At 34.0% G+C, this 17,248-nt stretch overlaps 1 protein-coding gene across 1 annotated transcript; it reads left to right on the top strand.

The window, feature by feature from the left end:
* Positions 1-5,465: 5,465 nt before the first annotated feature.
* Positions 5,466-11,967, top strand: LOC131957934 (dynein light chain Tctex-type 1). The gene is made up of 4 exons (XM_059322796.1): positions 5,466-5,754; positions 11,097-11,262; positions 11,346-11,423; positions 11,508-11,967. Exons 1-4 carry the CDS (start codon positions 5,728-5,730, stop codon positions 11,576-11,578), a joined length of 342 nt encoding a protein of 113 aa, XP_059178779.1. The 5' UTR covers positions 5,466-5,727; the 3' UTR covers positions 11,579-11,967.
* Positions 11,968-17,248: the final 5,281 nt, after the last annotated feature.

Raw genomic sequence — 17,248 nt, 5'->3', positions numbered from 1 at the left:
CCTATGCACTATGGGGGCATCTTTAAAGTAATTATACTCATATTCGTTATACTAATTTTCAAAGACATCCGTAAATCGTAAAGTAATTATATCCACATTTATTCTTATAGACTGTAGTGGCATATTTAAAGTAATTATTCGTATATCCATTATATTATATTTTAAGGCATCCAGTAATATGCTTTTTTATATTTTATTTTTAAAAGTAATAAAAGTCATAATTTTTTTTTGCAACACTCGGTGTTGAACGTATAATGATAAATATAAACAATAAACACTCGCTATTATATTAGAACGTTTAGTACTTGTTCATCCCAAATTGAAACATTTAACTTCATGGTGGATATCACAAAGAAACTAAACGTGCTAAATGTAAAACTGTAAGGAAAGGAAAACCAAGCATATGCCTAGCTTCAAGATTTCGATTTGCAACCCCCCTCAAACTTTCGATTTGCACACCCCCCCCCCCCCGAGATTTCGATTTGCACCCCCCCCCTTTCTCAAACTTTCGATTTGCATCCCCCTCAACCTTTCAATTTATTTTTCCAACCCATTTTGGCGCCCCTAAGGTCGGCGCCCGGGGACATATGTGTCCCCCCCCCCCCACCCCGCTACGCTACGCTTCAGCAGTACAATAAACACAAGGAAGCAGTGGCGGAACTAGGAAAAATGGGCCACCCCGCAAAAAAATTATATGTATATGTATGTATATAATATATATATATATATATATATATATATATATATATATATATATATATATATATATATATACATATGTATGTATATATATATATATATATTTATATATATATATATGTATATATGTATATATATATATATATATATATATATATATATATATATATATATATATATATATATATATATATATATATATATATATATATATATATATATACAAACACACAATACGAACATTATTTTCAACAAAAGTCCGTATAAAGGTATCCATATATCGCTGCCGATTCTGACGTGATATCCGGCGAAAATATTTTGCGGACCGACAGAGAGAGAGAGAGAGAGAGAGAGAAGTGCGCACATGGGCTATTATATATATAGGCCTATATATATTATATATATATATATATATATATATATATATATATATATATATATATATATATATATATATATATATATATATATATATATATATATATATATATATATATATATATATATATATATATATATATATATATATATATACTAGCGTACCCGTCTCCCGCGCGTTGCCGCGGGGATAAAAGAAAGTTTGACGAAATATAATAGAAGGATTTCATCAACGCGTTACCAATCATATGTTCTTAGAAGCGTGACCGTCTAATTTAAATGTGAGTTATTTAAATGTAAACAATGCCTGCGCTTGGATCATAAATATCGGGACACGGGTTTACCTACACTACCGCATGAAAACATTGAGTGTACATTAATCACTCACCGAAATAATATGGTAGAACACACTTCGGTGACCGCCCATGTGTCAGAGACGAAGAGGGGCGCTCTCATGGCCCCCCAACCCCCCCCCCCCCCGATTACACTACCGCATAGGCGCGGCGTACGACCCCTGGCCCCTTAAAACTAACAGGCGCCATCGTGCCAAATAGTATCCTGTTAATAATGATGCAGATTTCTTCATTCGCTAAAGTGACACAAATGAACAGGATTTTTTTCTTTAACACGTAAAACCATATAATTAAAAAGTCTTGTGACAATTTAAGCGCAATTTCCTTATGTTATCTAAAAATAGCTCTGTCGTAGCGTAAATCAAGAGCAGGGTTAGTAAAACCATTGGTTAGTTATTAAAACGTTTTTTATTAAAACAAGTTAATTAAAAAAGTCTAGTGACATTTGTGCGCAATTTCCTTATGTTATCTAAAAATAGCTCTGACGTATAATGTTGGGGTGCGTTCAAGCTAGAAGAACAATCGGTTTGTAGGTGTTTATGTAATTTTAAAATTTGTGACCGAACGAGAGAATATTTTTGAAAACTTTCTTCGGCAATATTGTTCTAAATTATGACAGGAATCGATTGGTACATGTTTCAAGTCGCTAAGTGGTCTGGTTGCCGAGATATGGGCCAAAAACTGCTTTTTTTCGAGATTTTTTGGCTTTTCTGGGAAATCCATGAAAGAAACCCGGAATTTTTATGGCCTATGTTCATCCTCGTAACTTGCTTAACATAATTGCTTTTGGAACTAGTCATCGATATTGCTTCGTTGAGGAGGAGATACGACTTAAAGCTGCGGACACACATTCATCCATCCATCCATCCATCCATCCAGAAATGACGGGTTAATAAACGCAATTCTCCAGAATGGAAATTGCGCTAAAAATTTCCAGTATTTTACATGTTTTATTTACAATAGAGTTACATGACTAAAAACCATTGCGCGCCTAGCTACTGAACGTGAAGACGCAGCCAGTGAACGTGATGGCGCAGCTATTGAACGTGATGACGCGTGTGATGTGGTTGGAAAAAATGCCTACTAATTTGGTCCAAATTTTAATTAATTCAAAAAAAATGTTTGTGACCGAACGAAAGGATATTTTTGAAAACTTTCTTCGGCAATATTGTTCTAAATTATGGCAGGAATCGATTGGTACATGTTTCAAGTCGCTAAGTGGTCTGGTTGCCGAGATATGGGCCAAAAACTGCTTTTTTCGAGGTTTTTTGGCTTTTCTGGGAAATCCATGAAAGAAACCCGGAATTTTTATGGCCTATGTTCATTCTCGTAACTTGCTTAACATAATTGCTTTTGGAACTAGTCATCGATATTGCTTCGTTGAGGAGGAGATACGACTTAAAGCCCGGACACACATTCATCCATACATTCATCCATACATTCATTCATTCATTCATCCTTCCATTCCCAGAAATGACGAGTTAATAAACGCAATTCTCCAGAATGGAAATTGCGCTAAAAAGTATTTGACGTGTTTTAAACATCAGTGTGACTAATGCAATACGCTAGCGTTACTAATGGTCTATTATTAGATGCTCGATCTCAATTTCTGACTGGATTTTCTAATAAAAGATGCTTATTGCATCATTCGCAAAGTGACGAAACTCTACAGTAGGCTCCTCATATTCAAAAATGTTTTTTTTCATCTTTGGCAAGGTGACGAAACTGTACAGAAGGATTTCCTTACGTTACAAAGTTATTTTTAGAAACCTGTTGTAGTTTTACCGCTAAATATATAGTACCCCTTACTCGCTATGCAGGACGCTCGATTAACGGATGCCAAGTGCCAACACAGTCGCTCTAAAACTCTGGGCGCCAAACCGTGTATTGACAAATGTTGTACCCTATATGGTATTGCGAAATTAAAATGATTTTTTTTTACAGAACCCTTCCCTAGAGATTTATAATGAACTCCCCAAAGTTTCATGCCTATCGGATGAACAATGCCAAACCAAAATCGACTTTTATTTTATATACCGTATATAGAAAAAAACAAATCGCGCCATGTCGGGGCGCCACCCCTGTGAATTTGAAATATATATTTTCATAGAAACCTCCCCAGGAATATTCTCAACAACTTCCCAAAGTTTGATGGCGATCGTATGAACGATGTCACTGTAATTCACTTTTATTAATTTTATATACCGTATACAGAGAAAAATCGCACCCTCCCGTGGCGCCGCTCTTGCGATATTAAAAATGACTTTTTTACAGAACCCTTCCCTGAATTGCTCTAATCAACTCCCTAAAGTTTGACGGCGATTGGATGAACAGTGTGAATCTGGAATCGACTCTTTTTTTATATACCGTATATAGAGAGAAAACAAATCGCGCCCTACCGGAGCGCCACCCCTGCGAATTTGAAAATGTATTTTAAGCAGAAACCTCCCCAGGAATATTCTCAACATATTCCCAAAGTTTAATGGCGATCGTGTGAACGGTGTCACTGTAATTCACTTTTATTTTTTTTATACCGTATATAGAGAAAAATCGCACCCTCCCGTGGCGCCGCCCTTGCTAAATTAATATATTTTTTTTTTTTGCAGAACCCTTCATTAGAGTGTTCTAATGAACTCACCAAAGTTTCATGCTTACTGGATTAACGGTGTCAGACCAAAATCGAGTTTTATTTTTATATACCGTACATAGAGAAAAATCGCACCCTCCCGTGGCGACGCCCTTGCTAAATTAAAAATGATTTTTTTACAGAACCCTTCCGTAGAGTGGTATAATGAACTCCCCAAAGTCTCATGGCTATCGGATAAACGATGCCAAACCAAAATCGACTTTTATTTTTATATACCGTATATAGAAAAAAACAAATCGCGCCCTGTCGGGGCGCCACCCCTGCGAATTTGAATTTTTTTTTTCCTCAGAAACCTCCCAAGGAATATTCTCAACAACTTCCCAAAGTTTCACGGCGATATGATGAGAGGTGTAGTAATCCATAAAGGACAGACGGACAGACAGACAGACAGACACACAAACATACATTGCTTTATATATATATATATATATATATATATATATATATATATATATATATATATATATATATATATATATATATATATATATATGTGTGTGTGTGTGTATGTATATGTGAATGTGTGTGTGTGTATGTATATGTGAATGTGTGTGTGTGTATGTATATGTGAATGTGTGTGTGTGTATGTATATGTGAATGTGTGTGTATGTATATGTGTATGTGTGTGTATGTATATGTGTATGTGTGTGTATGTATATGTGTATGTGTGTGTATGTATATGTGTATGTGTGTGTGTATGTGTGTGTATGTGTGTGTGTATGTGTGTGTGTATGTGTGTGTGTATGTGTATGTGTATGTGTATGTGTATGTGTATGTGTATGTGTATGTGTATGTGTATGTGTATGTGCATGTGTATGTGTATGTGCATGTGCATGTGCATGTGCATGTGCATGTGCATGTGCGTGTGCGTGTGCGTGTGCGTGTGCATGTGCAAGTGCAAGTGCAAGTGCAAGTGCAAGTGCAAGTGCAAGTGTACATGTAAATGTAAATGTAAATGTAAATGTAAATGTAAATGTATATGTATATGTATATGCATATGCATATGCATATGCATATGCATATGCATATGCATATGCATATGCATATGCATATGCATATGTATATGTATATGTATATGTATATGTATATGTATATGTATATGTATATGTATATGTATATGTATATGTATATGTATATGTATATGTATAGAATCTACATATGTAAAATCCTAATCAAATATCATAATATTGAAATAAAAATGCCATATCATAATATTGAAATAAAATTAAAAAATGTTAGTGGCTCTTTAAAACTGGGAAATTTTGTAAATTGTAACTTTTGGCTTTTCCGTCTCAAAAGGTTGCCGACCCCTAGATTCTAGATTAGACCTAATAGCCTCCCCTTTCAAAATCACAAACATTATCTATATTCTCGCGCGACCATACGGGATCTTGTAGTTGGTGGTTGTCATCGAAACTAGTTCGAGATAGATCTATCTAGCTTCTAGAGATCTAGATTCAGATCTAAGAACCTCGAGTCTAGAACAAATCTCAGAGTGAAATTTAAAGTATCATTTTAGAGATCTAGATCTAGATCTTGGCCTTCCACAAGATAGAGATCTATTTAAAAATAAAGGCAGTATCTGCTTTCATTAATTTAAATCTAGAATCCTAGATTGGGTAGTAGAATCTTAGTATTTAAACTTTAAACATGGATGACTTTCAGTCAGGAGAAGAGGTAGATCTAATACTTTTTTAAATATTACTAATAATTTAGTAACTAATAATTATTAATAGGGCCTACTAATAGATCTAATTTAGGTAAAACCTTAGTTTAGCGTAGGAAATTATCGGGTAATGTTGTTTGTTGAGTTACGGTAAACTACCAGGTAAACCATGGTATGGTTTATTTGACCATTGAAATATAAATTGAAAGTCGATTGTTGTAAATTAATGTTTTAATTTTTTAAGTTTAATCGACAAGAGGAAACAAGAATAAATATAATAGTAGATTTCAATTAGTAGATCAAAAAATTTAAAAAATATAGATCTAGTATAGGGCCTAAATATAATGAAGTCAAATGTAATAATTTAATGTTTTTGGCTTGCAGCGGATTTGCGACCATTAATTAATTAGATCTAGATCTAGCTAGATATCTAGCTGCTAGGCCAAGTAAAAAAATCTAGATTACGAAAACAGTAAAAATGATTACAAAATGTAAAAACGATTACAAAAATAAATCTATCCAAATTTTAAACATTCTGTATAAAAATAAAAGATGACGCCAAATAAAGTATGGTTTACAGTACTTCCGGAAGTGTGTGACTGATTTTGGCATTGTTTTACTGTTTTTTACTGCTATACGATTCCGGAATAATAACCGACGCTAAACTAAGATTTTACCCTAATTTATTGGTAATCTATCGTTTTAGGTACGTAAAATCGCCTGCGACTAGTAATGTGGAAAACAGGTGACTCATTAAATTTTAATAATTTCACATAATTTTGAGGAGGATTTATGTTTTGAAAAATACTAAAATGTTTCCTTGTTTCATTTTTGTAGAGTAGACTTCCTAACGCGATCACACATAGCAAAACAATTCCGAACTCCAGATTTTCTTCGGGCGCTATTTTGTAACCGTTTCACACAGAAACAAACTGAAAGTATCGTATTATTCCGCTGCCATTCTACTCAAATATGTATGAGTCATTTTGTATTCCTACGCATAGTATTTGAGATATTCATGTTTTAGTGACGAGCCTTCTTGCGATATTTTTTCCCCTTTTTTTCTTGCCCGTGGTCACCTGTTCCTGCTTGCGTAACGATCGTATTTTATACGTCTTCAACCAATTTTAATAGCTAAAATAAATAATTTACACCTTTAAACGTGTTGTTAATTGTATTATTAATTAATAGACTGCAAAACCAAATAAAAAATAGGCCGCATTTATTTCAAAATAAAATGGACTATTATTTCATTCCTTTTTGAGACATTTGATTCATATCATGTTCAATATACATTCCTTTAACATGGATTTATTTTCTTTGTAACAAGCTTCAAATGAAAATTAATATTTAAAGGATTGTGCATACTACAAAATTAGTTTACAATGTTAGTCCCATCTCTAGGCCTACCCCATAATGTGTTAAAATGTGTCCATCATATTGTAACAGTATTCTTTAGAAACAAAATAATATTAAAATTTTACTGGAAATCGCTTAAAAGTTGATGGAAAGCTTTGAATAGGAGCTCATACTTGTATTTGAAATTTTGTCCACTTAACTGAAAGTGTTCAGAAAGTTCACACACAGACATTTAGACAAGATTGCAAAACTGCATTTTTCCTATGACTACTTTCTCAGTATTTTACAGTATTCATTGCAGAATACTCCACAATTTTTGTACTCTGATGTATTTTATTTTATTTTTGCTTACAGGAAGTAAGTCAAGATGGTTTACCCTACTAATGTATTATAATGTATAATTATGTTAACTGATTGTTCTGTTTTCTTAAAAAACTTCTGGGTTACATAATTGTTAATAAATTAATACAAATTTTTAGAAGTGCTGACTGCAAAAATGGAGTAGTTGATTACATATTTGACCATTAGGCAGTAGAGTAGTAAACAGTAGTATAAAATAAGATTGAGCTTTCTAATGCTATATGTAAGGTTGCATAATGTTTTAATAACACTAATCATTGTTTTTCAGTTCACACAACACAAAAATTTGTATTATTTATTCAGTTACTTCTATTACCTTTTTTTGGTAAAATACTAGAGAACTGCATTTCATGAAGAGATATAATTTGTTATTAAAAAAATATATTTATTAAAACATACGTATTTTTCTAGTATTTAACCAGTGTTTTGTTTTCCATAAATATGTTTATCTGCTTTAATTTAAGTGAGCAGCAAAGTCATTGTAACATAAGTCAAGTGCATATTTTTAATGTGTAATCTTTTATACATTGATGTTGAAAAACAAGGTAGAGCAACTGAAAAATCCATTTTCCACTCTACAAGTAGCTGATATTGTAGGTTCTTTCTTTCAAAATGTTAATTTATACTTTCAAAATATGTAAACTTTAACAAGTTACAATCATATATTCTTTTCGTCCCCAAAATAAGTTTTAAAATTCCATTTCTTTCAAACTGCATAGTTTTATAAGTGAACTTCTAATGACAATGCAATAATATTTTACTATCTATCAAGTTGAATTTTAAAGTAATAATTATAAATTTATGTTTACTTAAAAGGTAAAAATAACTAGTGAGAGGAATCTTTCTTGTGATGGGCATGAATTAAATGTATTGTCTAATAATCTACTTTACAGTCCAGAAATAAAAATGGTTTTTACTTCCCATACAGCCAGTTAAGTAACAAAGCATTTTCAACCACTACACTTTTAAGAAATAATATATTGAATATTTGGAAGTCAAAACCAGAAGCATGAACTGGAAAATTTGAAATTTATTCTGCAATTTGCAATTATTTACTCCATGCTATTTGGGTTTGAATGGTTTATTATAGTGAATATTTTTTGCTACACAAGATAGTGCCCAACTGGATTTCAGACATAAAAGGCAGATTGGACCTATAGCAGACAGGTATATACTGTTGCTTATGCAATTGAGGGTGGGTTAAATATACTTCCATGCCCCCCTCTTAAATGTCTGCCTTTTGTTCTGCACTCCATAATAAAGGCTTTGTTGGGAGTTAGTTTGTGACAAAGTTGGGGTCTTCGCCAAACCCAAGTATGTTCTTCCTGTGAGTGTGTAATTCAGATAGAAGACAGTAGAGTAGTTTGCAGTGATTGCCTGAATACAAAATTGTTTCTTCTGTATATAACTTTTCCTGATTGCACCCACTTTGCTTTGCTGACTTCTAGTAGAGGCCTACTCAAGTTATATTTTCACATCTCTGTTGTTACTTGATTTATCGCCACCATCTCATACATCATCGTAACATTCCAGTTGTCAACTTGGGAGTTCTTTTTGACTAAAGGTGGAAGTCTGCAATTCAGCTCCCTTTCTGGTTTGACCAATCCACTTCATTTCCCTTTGAGAGTGGGAAACATATTTTTAATGGTGTAAATGTTTTTGTAGCATTGGTGTTTTTAGCACAGTGCATGGCTAGCTTAACACAAAAACCATACAAACATACATGTATGCTGCAAACCTGTTGGTGTGGCTCACCTGCCAGTATGCCCCACCACCATGCCAAAGCAGGCTTTGACCTACTTGTCAAGTTTGAAACTAATCAGTGTGGTAGAAGAACATTAATTTTCTGTAGTCATAAAAATAATTGTAATAATGTTGGTTTTAAATACTATTATTACACTACTTTAACAGCACTTTAAAAATTATTAATTTATATCAAAATGGCATTATTTACAAAAAGAAACATTCTCTAGAAATAACTCAAACTGTTTGATTTTAAGATGTTATTGAAGAAATAAATAATTCTGCTTTTTTGTTACTAATTCAACACTGTTTGTGTTATTGTACTGGTCGTTTTTGTTGTTTCCCCCCTTTTTTTTTTGTATTATTAATTTTCCATTTTTTAGTTTATATTATGTAATAATCCTAACTTTTTATCCGATATCCAGAATCACATTATTTACCAAAGTAAACAAAGTTTATTAAAAAAGTTGTTTTATTTTATATCTACTAGATCTAGTGATTGAATATATTTTGGTGATTACACAAGGTGTTAAATGAGGTGTAATATGCAGATTTTCCAAAAGTGACATCATAATTCTAAATACTAAGGGAGTAGTAGATGGCTCTGAAATTTCTTTGTGTGATACATTTTAGTTTGAATTCACACTTATGCATTTCAAAAAATAATTTTAAAAAACTGAACTTTTTCATATTTTCACACAATATTTTTGTAAAATTGAATAAAAACATAACTATTCGTTAACCAGTTCATGGGGGGGGGGGGGGGGGGGGGGGGTGGCTTGCTAGGGTGTCATTCTTTGACTAAAAGTTTAATTCAATTTACTTGCTTTTCTTTTTCAGCAAGTAAGCTATCAGTAAAGTTAAAATATCTTTGTTGTGATTTTTTTCATTGGATTTTTTCAGTGTTTTTTTTTCATTAGTTTTATTGCTTATTGTTTTGTATTTTGTTAAAATATTTATATTGTATGTTCAAGTTGTATTAACAATTTCTTTGGAAAGTTAATGTAAATACAACAAATTGCATTTTGACTAAACTTTCCATAGTTGAAGGCAGCAGATTCCAAATTTTTTGCCTGGTTGAAGAAATGTATTCATTTCTCGCTTCCTTGTGCACCTCCTTTATCATCTGATATTTCATACTTATTTTACCCCAATTGTTATAGTTATTAGTAACATCATGACTGTATAGTAGCTAACAGCTTGTTGTCCCACAATTTTCAAACTCAGAAAGAAAATAGCATGAATGAATGAAGGGATAGCTGATTTGCTGCAGCAACTGTCACTTTAAATTGTCTTCAGAGATAAAGATACTGTTTAGGAAAGAAGTATTACTTATTTCTAGCCATACATTTCATTGTATTTATACATTTGAAATGTTGGGTTTCTACACATTAGTAGATTCTACTTTGAGTGTAATAACAGACATTTTGGTAAACAATTAAGTATATAAATGATTAGCATTGTAAGTTATTTATTTAGTTAGTATATTGAAAGTAAGTTATCTCATAACTGTTTTTGTGGATGTGCACATAGGTTGGGAGGTGGGGTGTCTAAAAATCAATTAATTTAAAATATGGACTTAATAAATGGGTGACCCCTTTTAAATTCCCAAATTTTATAAAGGAGACTTATTTATATCTTGTATACATATACTATGTGATACCCCCTAGTGGTATCATTTCTAAGAAATATGTTCTTACTCTTAATAAGTTAAATGTTAAAATTAACTTACTTTAAAAGCTATTCAATTTAATGAGAACACTCAGTATAATGCACACACACTTTTTGTAGCAATGTAAATATCTATCTACTAATACAATGATACCTAGTCACAACTGTACTACAATAACTTAGATTTATACTTTCAATGTTAAATTTTTTTAAAATTCAGACAGCTTTTGTTGTTGATGAAGTGACAAATATCATAAAAGAAGCTGTAGAAGGAGCCATTGGTGGTAATGGATATCAGCACAACAAAGTTAATCAGTGGACATCTAATGTGGTAGAGCAATGTTTGAATCAGCTGACAAAACTGGGAAAACCATTTAAATACATAGGTAAAAAAAATACAATAAAATAATTCTATAATTGCAGTAGCTGGATAACATACTTTATTTAATCTGCTGTCTCTGTTTTACAGTTACTTGTGTGATAATGCAGAAAAATGGTGCTGGACTTCATACTGCAAGCACTTGTTTTTGGGACAATTCTACTGATGGTACCTTCCCCCTTTTCTGTAATTCTTTATTGATCAGTAAATAATTGTGAGTGTAAAATTATAATGTCTATTTTTTAATTTCAGGTAGTTGCACAGTCAGGTGGGAAAACAAGACTATGTTCTGCATTGTTAGCGTATTTGGTCTCGCCATTTAGATAATTATCTTGACATAATAAAAATGCAATCAAATTCCACTGACGTAGCTTGGACCTTACCTTTTGCAAAACAGATGTAACAACATGTGACTTGATTTTTAAATAGATTATTTATTTATTATCAAATATTTGTGTATCAAAATTATGAAAAAACAGCTAGACTGGTCAACTAAAAGAATTAAAATTAACAACTGTATTTAAAATGCGTATTGTACTATATTGTCTACTGTACAAACTTTGTTTTTCATTATGGTATTCAATTTTAAACTTTTTAAAGTAGTTTATATTTAGATCAGTAATTCAACCGACTTTTTGGTGTTGTTGATTTAACTATGACTGGTGTTTACTTGTGATTCAATATAAATTAAATTTTACTTTTCTTCATCAAACTTGTTTTTGTATATATATCCTGTCTATTTATAAAACTTTGTAAACAAAGTTCTACTTGAATATTAATAATAAAAATTTACTTGATTAGCAATATAAATTTTTCTCAAAAACTACAAAATGTCATGTTGTGAATACTCTAGGAAAAATTACTTTCTTTTCTATAGCTAAATAATTAAAAAAATATACCTTATTTGAATGTTCGAAAACAACACAATGTGATGTTGATGTTCCAATAAAATTGCTAATAGAACGCTTTATCTTAGACCCGAAATAATACCGTTCCATTTATAAAAGCATCCATATATGACGTCCAAGCGGGGAAATGTGGAGGGGGGCAGTCATAGGGAAGTAGATTTGTATAAATCAAAAATTGTGTTTACTTTTGTTCTGTTGCCAAGTTAGAATTTAAAATAAACCGGGAGTGATCTACATCACCAAAACTTTCTCGAAAATTCTTATATAACACTACGGGGGATGGCAACTCGGGATATAGACATAATTTTTAATTACTTAAACTTTTCAAAATAGAATAACATCTAATACAAAAAAAGAATTGCGCACCAAGTGAACGCCAAACAATCTGTGTATAACCATGAGGAATAGTATTAATACTTTATAAATTTACATGCGTTTTTTTTGATAAATCGGAAATAGCGTAAATTACTACTTCCGGTCAACGGAAATAACTCAAAATTTGAAAGAAGGCAGAGAATTAGATCTTTTACTTACATGTAAAATGTCATTTATCTGTCTGAAACATTAACCAAGTTATAGGCTTTTGATGGTACTCAATTTATCGTGTTCACATACACAGACAGACATACGGAAAAGATTGCAAAACTATATTTTCCTGACTTAGGGGGGTGTAAAACGTCGAGATTTGTAAAAATCTCAAGATCTATGTTTATTTTTTAATTTATTTTTTCCACTATTACAATACTTCCTCTATAGGCCTACTTCGTATACGAGAAAGTAAAAATATTCACCATGGCGGAGCACGGGTATGCAGCGAGTTCATTAATATTAGTTTGACGTTAACTTTAATAATTTATTGGTCAAATGAGGTTCAAGCTCAAAAAATAGTATAGAAATAAATTAAAAAATTTAAAAGACAAAAACATGTTACCTGAGGTTACTTCTTTTTGTATGTGAATGAATAAAGTTGCTTATCTGGACTTCGCGGGAAACGGGGCACGTTAAGTAGAGTTCAGCAGGTGAAGTAAAGTTCACATGTGACCTCAGCATATGAAGGGAAAGTGTGGTCAGACCCATGCTCAGCCGAAATCCGTGTTTTAAAAGACAAAACCGTGTTGTCTAAGGCTTGGTGGGATACAGGGGCGGAACTACAGTGCCGCCAGACCCCGCAATGACTTTTGTCGACTTTGAAAAGGCGTTTGACAGTGTGAATAGAGATGCTATCTGGAAGTTAATGAGCCACTATGGAATACCCAAAAAATCTATCACACAGTAGCGTACGCAGGGGGGGAGCAGGGGGAGCGGCCGCTCCCCCTCTGGCCATTTTCAGCTAAGTGGCGCCTTTTTGGAAACTTTTTAAACTCAAGGTTTTAAACAATGATATTTATTTTAAAAATATTTTTGGTCGGCACATCTATGTAAATCACAAGATTTCTTTTCATGCAGCAATTAAGCATTATTGTACTAGTCTAGTAGTGTCTACGCTTACAACACGTATTTACAGCTGCATCAGTTTGCCATTCTAAAAATAACATTTACGATGCATTGCAATATTTAAAAAACCTCTACGGTAGTACCACTTAGCAAGAGGGGTGTTAAGTTTATGGCAACTGTATAATGTATTTGCTTACGAATAATTGAATTAGAAAATGCTATACATAAAACTTCACACATAATTACTTTATATATACAGTTTGAATGGTGTGATTAATTTTAAAAAAATTACAATACAGAAACAAATACAACTGATGTGGCACCTCTATTTAAATTTATTTATGACCAAACTGCGTAGTGGTGGGGAAATTTTGACAAGGTCAACAACGTCATCACGATGAAGTAGTAGTATTCTTACAGTTTGATCGATAGTGATTACGATTACAAATTATATGAAACAGTTACAACCCCCCTCCCCCATGGACCCCTCTGTAAAAAAATATTGTCATAATACCACTGCTACTTATTTAAATCTATTTCTGTAATATATATTTGTGTAATATATATTTGTGTAATATATATGTATGTTTAGAACAGTCATCTAAAAACTGACGCTATGTTCACTCTGAGTTGGTTATCTTCCCCCCCCCCCCCCACACCTCACCACCACAATTGTGTAGAGCGACATTATTGTCACACCTAGGTATACACTGGGTTGGATAATTGACCTAAAGTGAACGGACAGTGGTGAATGAAGTTGACCCCCCCCCCCCCCAACCCACCCCGAACTGATGTAGAAAAACGCGTAAAGATGTACCAAAGTACCATGCCGCCAGAAAATTAGCTTTTTAAACGTAAAACTCTGTTGAATATTGTGTTTGCAATTACCAGTAAAAAGGTGTGTGATCAATACAGTGATCTAACGATCTAACCCATATCTATCACTATGTTAAAAAATGATCTTTAAAGAACACAACGAAGCAGTATTTTATTAAAATATGTGATCTGAACTATAAGACCGATATTTAGTTAAATGTAGGCTGTTATTCCAAATGTTTATCTTTTATATCGGAAAGCGTGGTTTTATACCAACTCTGATTTTAAAAACTTTCATTATGCTGTAAAACTTTAGCATTTATGATGACGATATATTAAAATTCTGATTATAGACAAAAACATTTTGTAAACACGAATAGTGTTAAACAATTTCATTATATTCTAAAGTAATTATTTATTTGATTTGACATTTATAATTAAATGTGTAGATATATACATATTTATATTTAAGAGCGTGATTATTTCCCCTATTTCACTTGTCTTAAATGATTTCCCAGGAATTATAAATTATGTAAGAATTTTTTTTTACAAGAATTACAAAACAGATTGTGTTGCGTTCATTGTTTTTGGTTGTAGTGTATTATATATATGTTACCGAGTCTATTTGCTTGTAGTGCTAAATGTTACCGATTTCACTGCTGACAGAGCCAAGTGTTACCGAGTGTATTTACTCGTGCTACCTTTGACCAGCACACAACATCGACCACAATATAGATACTCGGAAATGCAGGTTTACATTGATCTCTTTATTACATGAATCAATAGAAATGCTCCACATAAAAATGCATCAATGTTCCATAAGAATACAATGAACCAACTGACCCCCACTGTCCTCACTAGTCCTCACATAACAGAATGCACGTGTCCATAATTCCTATCCTCACATAACACAATACGTCTACCCCGTTCAGTAACCAACTTGATACTCCCCCGAAACACGTCTCTACAGTTCGGCTTTCCCTTCTCAACTGTCGCCTTCCCATATATCCCTTGTATTCGTAATCGTATTCGTATTCGTAATCGTAATCGTATTCGTAATCTATTCTAATCGTTGCATCAGAATATTAATTGCGCAGCTCTGTCGTACAGTCCGATTATTAGACCACCTGCACTATTACGTCAGACTGTGACTGCGCAGCGGCTTTGTCGTATTGCTTCCCAAAATACGCCGTGGCTTATCAGTCCAACACCTGTTGCATCAGACTTTAATACGTTCTTACAATAGTATGGTAACTACCCTAGTTACATCCACCCCCGCCTTTTTTTGTGTATTTTCAACCACAAACAACGCTTGGCAGGTGCACTCCTTCAATGTCAAACGCACCGCCGTAAAAAAAATTTATTGTTCCACTCACTGTCAATGTCGTCACATTCGTATAAGATTGACAGTTATCCCTTTTTCACTATCAAATGTGTCTACATCATATTCCTCAGACACAAAGCAGTTCTAGAATTCACATCCACCTCCGCCTTTTTTCGTTTGGTGTCTTCACCAGTTCACTTTGATAGCTTTTGAACAGTCTGTTCTCATCCCAGCGCGACCATGAAAGAATTGATGGTTGCTGACGAAAACTTTCGTATTCTTTCTGTTTCTCAAACTTCTCCGCGGACCACTTATCTGCTGTTCTAATGTCTCTCTGCTTCTGGGAGGACCGGGATTCTCATTGTTGCCGTTATCCTCCACTTGTGTATCGCTGTTGTGCTGTTGATGGTGACATGGTTCCGGGATGGGTATGAGAATTTCCGTGTAAGTTTCCGGTTCCCTAATTGTCTTAGGTTTCTTTGTGTGTAAATGCTCTTCTTGACTATGCCAATATTTCTTTAGTTGAGCAATATTCGCCCACCGATCCGGTTTGGTGTGATTGGTGGGTCTTATTTTAAAGGGGCCACCGGCTACTTTAGGCGTCTCCACGACTTGCCATATCTCCTGTCCCCAGAGGTCGTGGATTTTGTTTCTGCCTAATGGGTGGCTACGCAGTAATACTTTGTCGTTCAGTTGGAGTGGCGGGTCTTTTGTCTGTACCCGCGGTTCTCTTCGCCGTGCTTCATGTTCTAGTCTTCCTTGTACTACCCTGTACATTTCTCTTATTCGTCTCATATGTTCATTCACATATTCCAGTGCGGTGTATGAGCCAGTCATACTTTCCTTTTTTCCTAGGAACAAGTCAAGAGGGAGTCGAGCCTCCCGTTCGAACAGTAACATGTGTGGCGAAAAGCCGGTTGTGGCATGGGGGGTGCAGTTGTATAGATATACCAACTCTGGGAGAAAATCAGGCCAACGTTTTTTCTGTTCAGGTTCTAGAGTACGCAGCAAATCATGCATGCTGCGGTTGAACCGTTCGCACTGTCCGTTTCCTTTAGGATTATATGTGGTTGTTCTAGATTTGTTGATCCCGTAGTGGCTGCACAGTTGGTTAATTACTTCTGACTCGAAGGCCCTTCCTTGGTCAGAGTGTAATTGTATTGGTATGCCATATTTGGTGAACCAGTGTTCTATTAAGACCTTTGCCACTGTTTTGGCCGTCTGATCTCGTGTGGGCACCGCGACAGTCCATTTGGTGAATACGTCCGTCATCACCAACACATGTTCCGTCCCATCCGATGATTGCTCCAACGACGTAAAGTCCATAGCCACAATCTCTAGTGGTTTTGTCGCCAGTAGGTGTCCTGATGGCTGTCTCATTTTGACAACTGGCATTTTCGCATGCTGACACCTCACACAAGCCTCACAATGGCGTTTGACCTCCATCTCCATATTGGGCCAGTAGCACCTCCGTCGTAATATTTTGTGCGTCCTGTCCTGACCCTGGTGTC

This window comes from Physella acuta, unplaced genomic scaffold, assembly GCF_028476545.2.
Source record: "Physella acuta isolate Inbredline_101_S28 unplaced genomic scaffold, ASM2847654v3 ptg001280l, whole genome shotgun sequence".
NCBI lineage: Eukaryota > Metazoa > Mollusca > Gastropoda > Physidae > Physella > Physella acuta.
Note: the sequence above shows the minus strand (reverse complement) of the source record. Positions and strands in the feature narration are given on the sequence as shown.

Coding starts and splice junctions, on each gene's coding strand:
- LOC131957934 (XM_059322796.1), top strand. CDS start 5,728: ATGGATGACTTTCAGTCAGGAGAAGAG. Junction 5,755..11,096: donor ACTTTCAGTCAGGAGAAGAG/GTAGATCTAATA, acceptor TTTAAAATTCAG/ACAGCTTTTGTTGTTGATGA. Junction 11,263..11,345: donor AAAACCATTTAAATACATAG/GTAAAAAAAATA, acceptor TCTGTTTTACAG/TTACTTGTGTGATAATGCAG.